Here is a 9,941-nt window from a genome sequence, read left to right as displayed (position 1 = left end):
GAGAGAGAGAGAGACAGAACGCGTTGTCCACAGATCAGTGGTTTTTCCAACTTTGATGCCAAGGACCTGCAAATATAATAATTCCCTTCAGATCTGGTTTTACGGAGGTGCTAAAGATGAAGCTGTAATACTAACCCAGACAGCAACATAGTGTTGGCCCAGATCCGGCCCGCATCTGGCCCGTGTGAAATCCATGCGGGCCAGATGTGGGCCGGATCTGGGCCGACACTTGTTGCTGTCTGGGAACGTTGGCGAAACAGATCTGGCAAACTACCCAGTGCGTATTTGTGTTTGCTCTCTAGAGAAAAAGGTTTCCATTTACAACGTGTTTTACTGCATTTAGAGTTGAATCTACTTCATCCAGCGCTATTTGTTATATGTGTTCTTAAGTATCTCGTTACTGTTTGTTTTGAATACATTGAATGTAGTCTCCTGTTTACCTCTATAGAAGTTTACCCAACTACTATGACTTCTGCTTCTGAGAAACATGGAAATGTAAAAAAAGGGCCATTATAAATATAATGAATATAATTATAAATATAATTTTAATAATATATATATTTTTTTTTTTGGAGAAGTGCATTCTGTAGTACTATAGTAATATATCTCACATATTAAACCACTTTTATTTTGACAGGTTGTCATGAAGACCTTTGAGTTTCTTTGTGATATACGATTGTTTTATCAAATGAAATGGTGAAATGCTGGTGAAGTGACTCTTAGAGCAGCTCTGGAGATGAAGTTCATGCCCTTATATAGTGAGAAAGCAAATGCTAAACACCATGAATGTCACATATACTTCAGTATGTGTAGTGCAGAAACTGCCATCCATTCACACAGGAGAAATTCAGACGTAGGGCTGACTTAAATTACAGAGAACCGAATGATGCTGTTATAATGACAAGATGTAATAAAGCTACAGTAAATATATTTAATGGTGTGAATCAATTTTAAGGAAACTCACTATCCATGGCAGTTCAACTAAATTTTAAATATAGTTACATGCAAAAAAAAATGCATTTACATTTTAACATAGCAAAACTTGTCAATGATACAAATGCACAAAACAGTGATTCAATTTGAAACATGCATTTAAGCAGAGTGATGCATACATTCATCAAGTCTTGTATTATTAATTTTTTTTAAAGAATGTTGCAGTATTTATCATAATTTATCCAAACCCTTTTTTTTTTTCTAAACGTACCCTTGTATCCCACTCGTAACAACATTTGAACATTTCTTTTAAGTGTATACTGGTGTGAAGGCTGGGAAATAAGATTGCCCAATGGCCAGCCAAGTTTCAATCCCTCCCCTCCAGCAACTTCTCACTCCACAACTGTCTGCAAACTTGCATTCAGATGTGCCTCCATTTAGTTTGCAAAACAACTTTCTTTGATTCAATCAATTCCAAACAGATGAAGACCAGGGGCCTAATGTATAAACGTTGCGCAGGCCTACGCACAAAATGGGCGGGCATAGAAATGTGCGTACGCTGTTTTCCACGCACGTATCTGGATTTATAAAAAAACAAACTTGTCGTAAATATGTGCGCACCGTACAGATGCTCTTGACTGCGTAATGAAAAGTAATTAAGTAAACAAGGATTTTAAACTCTGTTTTCATTTTGATATACACATTTACTCTCATTAATGGAGATAAGCACAATTACGGCATTACGCAGAAGTTAAACAAACATTATATGAATTTAGACATTTATAGTGGATGCGCTTGATCACTTTTCCTGTGGCTATGTTCTAAAGACAGCGAGGCGTGCAATAGGTGCACAATAATACATCTTTAAACTAAACTGCAGATCTCATGATATGAGAAAATATAAATATTTAGCGAGAACAATGATCAATGATGCGCACTTATGGCGGACACTGCTTCGGTGGTCGAATGGTCCATTGTCCAGTTTTAATATGTCCAATGATAATAGCTTACTGTACAACTTGCAGCTGCACAGAGGTTGATGTCGTGTGTAGGCATCTCCACAACATTATGAAAAATACCACTGTATTTGAAGGATTCAACTTAAAGAAAATGGTAAGATTTACACGTTTCCATTTTAAAATGTCAGTGACGCGCCGAGTCAGACAATTGTATTTACACTGCAATAAATATAATCTGTTTCCACTAAAAATAGCTAAAAGATGGTCACCTTATCAGCAAAACTGCATACATTTAATTTGATTTGAGTTGTTTGAAACAGTTGAAATACTATTTGGCCAGTGTAAAACAATGAGATCATCTCTATTCTAAAATATTTATCTGATAACTATTTTAAACAGTATTTTTATGGATATTTTGATATATTTATTCTAAAACATAAGGATATTGGATGATTTTTAGCAACAAATGGCATTTATAGTCCGTATCTCATATTTCCCTAATGTCTTTTATCTTTGACAGTGTTAAACATGGTGTCACGTGGATGGGAATATACATGGAAATGATATGCAGATGAGGTTATGCATAGTAAAACTAGGCATTGTAAGCTCCATATATGGTTATTTCAGGGAGGAGACGGGGTGGAGATGCATGGTCGCACAATCTTCCCCTGCCTGTGATTTATAAAGGGATTTTTGCGCAGGTTCTAGTGTACGCATGGTTTTATAAATCTGAAAACTCTTGTGCATACGCAAAATGTAGCTTTTGTGCGTACATACACTTTTAGAATGAAATCTACGGAGAGTTTTATAAATGAGGCCCCATACCTATATTTTTGTACTGTTTCACTACATTGCATTAGGGAAGAAAAGTTGGTTACATTTTCTGTTTCATGCTGACTTTAAACACATGATTTGCAGTTTAAATTGATATAAGGATAAATATCTGCTACAGACATTGCTATGTGGAGAATACAAATGCCCAGTCCGGAGTTCATCTAAATAGAAAACAGGTCTTGCAGGTTATGCTGAGTTAACAATTGTCCATAAAGGCACTCCCCAAATACAGCTACTACACAGCACTGGCCAGCAGCAACAGCAGATATTATTAGACAAGTTAGTGTCCATGTTTCATTGGCAGGGAGCACATGTTCAAGTGGTCATATGTGGTCATATCTATCCACACACACACACACAGTGAAAAATAACACAAGCAGTCATGACTCTTGCTGAAACAAAGCCTTTGTGTAATTCAGCCAAAATGCCTTCAGCTTCAATGCCCAACCACATGACCCAGATTTCTGAGAGGTGGAGTTGGGTATAACACAAAGCAATCAGTCTGGACTCTGGACTAAACTCCATAAGACTAAATACTTTTCAGTGATATTTTTTATTTATTTATTTATTTTAGAAGTTATTATTAACATGTTAGGTCATACCCTGTGCCGCAGGCTACATCCAACACCTTCTGTACCCCATGTTTTCTGAGCAGGGACAGCAACCAGCACTTGTACTCCTCTGTCCTGCTCCGAGTGTCTCCGATGTACAGCTGCCACACTTTCGCTGCTTTACCGTCGGCATACTGATCAGGAAGACCAACTACACCTACACCGAGAGAGCGTGTACGGTAAACACTGTCCACCATACTGAATTATCACACCACGTGAACGGTTCGTCTTCCGGATCTGAATTAATCTCCTGTCTTGTCTTGTTTGAGTTTCTTTTACATGCTCATTTTGTTGACACTTATATCGCGTCGGTGTTGAAACAGAAACTTTTGACCAATCGGACGCGTGAATACACTCACGCCTCCATTTCCATTTGCCGAGACTTGTGATGACGTGTCAAGGCTGGAAGATACACATCCGACCTGTTTCGTCAGATTTTTAAAAGGTTAAAGAGTAAATGTCAGGAAAAGTGTGATTGATATGATAATATTTGACATCAGGACAATATTGTAAAATCATGGGCATTAGGACATAAAAGATTTTATACTTTGCTTCTGAAGTTAAATGTAAAGTAAAACCTGATGCTGAGGTAGCTACAGGGATGGCTAGATTACTCAAGTACACCCGGCTGCAGCCCGCATATCGAGGCGGGGTAACACCTGGAGCGGGGCTGCACGTGTCGTCCCGCCCACAACGCTTCTCATTGGTTAGTGGCAAAGTAATGACGTCGACGCCGCGGTAAACAGGAAATGCGTTTGAAACAATACATGGTAGTAATACATAATTATATAAAACAAAACTGTGAAACCGTTAATTACTTATACCTGGTAAAATATATAGTATTAAACAATACATTGTAAATTTGTTAATTTTTGGAAAACGTTTCATTATGTACATTTCCAAGCAAGAATCCAATTACTGCTTTTGACTTGTCACATTGCAATCGCAATGTCAACGAATATAGTTTATTTACAACTTAAGTTTGAAGTTATTTCTATTCCTGTGTATTGGTCATTTACAACGTATAAGTTATTTATGGTCGTTTTTTATTTTAATTTCAGTATATGCTTTACTGTTACATGTATTAATTATTAACATTTAAATAAAAAGTTGAATGTTCTCAGCAAGAGTGTCAAGTCTTAATGTTATTAAAATGAATGGTAACACTTTACAATACGGTTCATTAAACATTAGTTAATGTATTAACTAACATGAATTTTATTTTAATTTCAGTATATGCTTTACTGTTACATGTATTAATTATTAACATTTAAATAAAAGTTGAATATTCTCAGCAAGAGTGTCAAGTCGATGGATGTTATTAAAATTAATTAATGGTAACACTTTACAATACGGTTCATTAAACATTAGTTAATGTATTAACTAACATGAACTAACCATGAGCAATACATTTGTTACTGTATTTACTAATCTTCGTTAACGTTAATGAAAATACAGTTGTTTATTGTTTGTTCATGTTAGTTCAGAGCATCAACTAATGTTAACAAGATTAATAATGTATTAGTAAATGTTGAGATTAACATTAACAAAGATTAATAAATGCTGTATAAGTGCAGTTAATTATTAGTTCATGTTAACTAACGAACGATATTGTTACCAAATTAATAAATTATGGATTTACTTGATAATGAAAAACTTATGTGAAAAATACCAGCATTGTTTGTATGAATAACATGCCAAGACAATTATTTCCTTGTTATTTATTTAGGTATGAAACAGTTTAATTCTGATAAAGAAAGGTGACATTTGTACATCTGTATATAACACATCTTTTTGTACATATAAATTGGACTGAGGCAGCGTCTGCTGGACCGAGGAGGAAGACTGAGGCTGCGGCTGCTGGACCGAGGAGGAAGACTGAGGCTGCTGGACAGAGGTCGACTGAGGCTGGGTTGGTGGTGAAGCATGGGTGGCGATGTGCTTCAGCAAATTTGCCCGAGTTATTACAGTCGCTGAACAATAGCAGCAGTGAAAGTGGGACTTTGCCCGACATTTTAAACTACATTTTAAAATGGTGAAATCTGAAAGGGCAAAAAAAAGAAAAGAAAATATGTTTGTTGAAAATTGCCTAAAATTAACCTTCACTTGTTTGCATTTTGCTCTGGACGGTGGACAGTCGCAAGACAGAATTTTCATCAGCACCATCCATGTGCAAGCACATTTTTTTGTGATTTGAGCAACAAAGACCCATGGTCAATGTGCGGAATGCAGAAAATGAAGTTTACCTGAGCCTTAAAATTAAACATTCTACTACAAATTCACAAGCAATGAAATCAGAAGCATGCACAGTGCATTACTGGCTGGTTCGGCACCATATTAAACTTTAACTAAAGTGACATATGCAAAAGACAGTTAAACTCACCATGATGTTGCACTGCCCACTGAAAGTGGTTTTTGATGTGATAATACATCAGCTGTGGCATACTGGTGTAATTGCTGAATGGGCACTCACTAGTGCAGTTTTTGAAATACTGCTCCCATTCCCCCTTGCTTAACACAGTTTTGTGCATTTTTGTGGTGAAATGGGTCTTAAAAGAGCCTTTGAGTTATAAAGTGAAGAACAACAAAAAAGATGAGAGAGATGGAGGGGTGGGGATGACAATGACAAGGATCTGCAAAATGAAGGAAATACAGAGAATCAGTATTAGCATAAAATGTTTTCTTTTTTTTTTTTACTCGTGCAGGGGTGTCCAAAGTCGGTCCTGGAGGGTCACTGTCCTGCAGAATTTAGCTCTAACTTGCCTCAACACACGTGCCTAGAAGTTTCTAGAATGCCTAATAAGATCTTGATTGGCTGGTTCAGGTGTGTTTAATTGGGGATGGAGCTGAACTGTGCAGGACAGTGGCCCTCCAGGTGCAGGATTGGGCACCTGCTCTAGTGCATATACTGTATAGCAGCATAACAGTATAATATAAAAAACGAGCTCTATTTTCAAGGACTTTTAAACTTAATCATACTTTTTGTTGAATTATTATTATTAAATGTAGTTTACTGTTTATTTTAATAGACGTATAATTAATAATAATACTAATATCTAAATATTTTACATTTAATAATTTTATTCACAGAAAAACAATATAATTTTGTATAGCTATTGTTAATATTAACTTGTCCTATATTACTTCTGCTGGTTCAGTTTTGCCACTGTATTTCTTTTTAAGGGGCTTATTTTGGGAACACTATATCCTAATCATAATCCCACCAAAACCACACACACTAACGTTTCTAATGCTGCCTTCACGTGCTCTCGGAATTATCGTAAATACGAGTTTCCTAGGTAAACATTGCACATGAACGCCCTCCCATTTCGAAACTTTAATGCGATGAGCTCGTAATCACAACTTCAGAAGTGAGAATTATCACCATGCAGCGAAGAACAGCGGAAATGAAAACCCGCTAGAATCGACGTCATGACTTGACGCCACTAACCAATGAGAACAGTTGTAGGCGGGGTGACACGTGCAGCCCTGCCCCAGGCAATAGTATCCAGCTGCAGACCCGCAGCACCAGCAGTTTCAGAACCGCAGCCACGGAACCGCAGCCACAGAACCTGAAGTGAAGGGTGGAGCTTACATTTTTTAACAGAGTAGCGCCACCTTACGGTTTTTAAGGGGTAATTTGCTTTTATTACACACGATACGTCATACTTTATGTATGTATGCATTTTATAATGACATATTAAGCAGTTTATAAACATTATATACATCTTGTGTAATTTAGTTGTAGACCTATACAGTTATTCGTTTCATTGTATTATGCAAGTAATTTCCTGTTTGTGATATTAAAAATAATGTTTGAAACTTCTGGGCAAAAACATTACAGACTTCTCTCCGTGCTCTCTCGTTGTCAATAACTCCGCCCCTCACTTCCGGTTCTGTGGCTGCAGTTCTATGGCTGCGGTTCTGAAACTGCTGGTGCTGCGGGTCTGCAGCTGGATATATCTCGCCCCAGGTGCAGTCCCGCCTCGATCTGCAGGCTGCAGCCGGGTGCTTCTCAGATTACTTGCAAATTGTAGTCCGTTACTGATTCCAAATTACATGACAAAAATTGTAGTTAGTAACGTAAACCTAACTTGTTTATCATATTGATTTAAATAGGATAATCTTGTACCATACTGGTATAAAATGCAAAGAAAATTAAAACATAATATATTTGTTGTTATATACATAATGAAGTGCATTAAACATTACATTAGGTCAAGGTTTCCTAAAAAAAAGTTATATACTATAAAGTATGACAACAAATTCAAGTTTCAATATAAGAAACATTATAAGCACACATTAAGTACTTAGCAGATAAATGCTTAACGTAATATATACGATAATTATTAAACGTATGATAGCAAAAACATTACAGACTACTCACCGTGCTCTCTCGTTGTCAATAACTCCGCCCCTCACTTCCGGTTCTGTGGCTGCGGTTCTATGGCTGCGGTTCTGAAACTGCTGGTGCTGCGGGTCTGCAGCTGGATATATCTCGCCCCAGGTGCAGTCCCGCCTCGATCTGCAGGCTGCAGCCGGGTGCTTCTCAGATTACTTGCAAATTGTAGTCCGTTACTGATTCCAAATTACATGACAAAAATTGTAGTTAGTAACGTAAACCTAACTTGTTTATCATATTGATTTAAATAGGATAATCTTGTACCATACTGGTATAAAATGCAAAGAAAATTAAAACATAATATATTTGTTGTTATATACATAATGAAGTGCATGAAACATTACATTAGGTCAAGGTTTCCTAAACTGGGGTTCATATAGGAACTGCAGGGGGTTCGTAGGTTAAATGAAAAGCTAATAATGAATTAAATTATAAAAATTTAAAATTAAAATAAATCATTTTAAAATAACAACAATCAAATAAATAAATAAACTGAAATATTTTATTTGTTTATCATGTTTATCATTTATTTGTCATGCGACCATTAACCAACATCAAAGAACCATGAACATGCAAATGTGTTACTTAATTATTAATTTATTACCTTAAAATCTCTTTAACTTAAAGGAACACTCCACTATTTTTGAAAATAGGCTCATTTTCCAACTCCCCTAGAGTTAAACAGTTGAGTTTTACCGTTTTCGAATCCATTCAGCCGATCTCCGGGTCTGGCGGTAGCACTTGTAGCTGTAGCTTAGCATAGATCATTAAATCTGATTAGACCGTTAGCATCTCGCTCAAAAATGACCAAAGAGTTTCGATATTTTTCCCTATTCAAAACTTGACTCTTCTGTAGTTACATCGTGTACTAAGACCGACGGAAAATGAAAAGTTGCGATTTTCTAGGCCGATATGGCTAGGAACTATACTCTCATTCCGGCGTAATAATCAAGGAACTTTGCTGCAGTACCATGGGTGCAGCAGGCGCAATGATATTACGCAGCGCCTGAAAATAGGCTAACTTCCGTCAACATAACCAACGTGACCACCTGCTTGCACAGGGAGCGTGCCTTCTGTTGGAAGTTACCAGCTGGGGACTATTTTCAGGAGCTGCGTAATATCATTGCGCCTGCTGCACCCATGGTCGCAACTTTTCATTCAGTGGAACTTTTAACGCACCCTCAAAGGAAGTTGAGATATAGCGCCACCAATTTGGCCAATAATGCAATTTCTCCTCTTATTGTATTGTCATAAAAGTTTAACTTATGTGTCCATAACTTCAAAATGCTACAGTAAAAATTTCTGAAAATTTGCATGGTAACAGTCAACGGCCCTCGGAATAAGGGCCCAGTGGAAATTTTAACGCACCCTCAAACGCAGCTGAGATATAGCGCCACCAATTGGGCCAATAATGCAATGTTCTCCAGTTACTGTATTGTCATATCAGCCAAGTTTATGGGTCCATAACTTAAAAATTCTACTATAAAAATGTCTGAAAATGTGCGTGGTTACAATCAAGTGCACTGGGAATATGACCTCAGTGGTTCTTTTAACGCACCCTCAAAGGAAGCTGAGATATAGCGCCACCAATTGGGCAAATAATGCAATTTCTCCTGTTATTGTATTGTCATATCAGCCTAATGCATCATTTGTATTATCAACGTGAATGTTAAAATCTCCGACAATTAGCGCTTTAACTTATGTGTCCATAACTTAAAAATGCTGCAGTAAAAATGTCTGAAAATTTGCATGGTGACAGTCAAGTGCCCTGGGAATAAGACCCTAGTGAAACATTCAATGCACCCTCAAGGACAGCTGACACATAGCGCCCCCAATAGGGCCATGAATGCAATAGCTCAAACCTATATTGTCATATATGTCAAATTTATAGGTCCATAACTTCAAAATGGTGCCCTAAAAATGTCTGAATCTTTTCAGACATTAAAGCCTCTAATGAAACTTTTTGAGATTTTGTGCCTCCAACTGGGCAATCAGTGAAATGGCCTATTCAGCTGTATAGTCACATGTCATATTTATAGGTCCATCTTCTAAATGGTACATAAACATGTCTGATATATATATATATACAGTGGTGTGAAAAAGTGTTGGCCCCCTTCCTGATTTCTTATTTTTTTGCATGTTTGTCACACTTTAATGTTTCAGATCATCAAACAAATTTAAATATTAGTCAAAGATAACACA

General features: G+C 36.9%; 1 protein-coding gene across 1 annotated transcript in view; it reads right to left on the bottom strand.

The window, feature by feature from the left end:
- The window catches only part of LOC107706413 (glycine N-methyltransferase-like), a 25,379-nt gene extending 21,727 nt beyond the window's left edge, over positions 1 to 3,652 (bottom strand). Inside the window, exon 1 of the mRNA XM_016510127.1 lies at positions 3,329 to 3,652. Within this exon, the coding sequence (XP_016365613.1) occupies positions 3,329 to 3,534 (206 nt within the window). The 5' untranslated portion in view covers positions 3,535 to 3,652. The remainder of the gene's footprint in view (positions 1 to 3,328) is intronic.
- Positions 3,653 to 9,941: the final 6,289 nt, after the last annotated feature.

The sequence above is a fragment of the Sinocyclocheilus rhinocerous genome, unplaced genomic scaffold (genome assembly GCF_001515625.1).
Source record: "Sinocyclocheilus rhinocerous isolate Xijiao unplaced genomic scaffold, SAMN03320098_v1.1 scaffold1466, whole genome shotgun sequence".
In the NCBI taxonomy this organism is placed as follows: Eukaryota; Metazoa; Chordata; class Actinopteri; order Cypriniformes; family Cyprinidae; genus Sinocyclocheilus; species Sinocyclocheilus rhinocerous.
The sequence above is the reverse complement of the archived record's forward strand: the minus strand, read 5'-3'. Positions and strand labels throughout refer to the sequence as shown.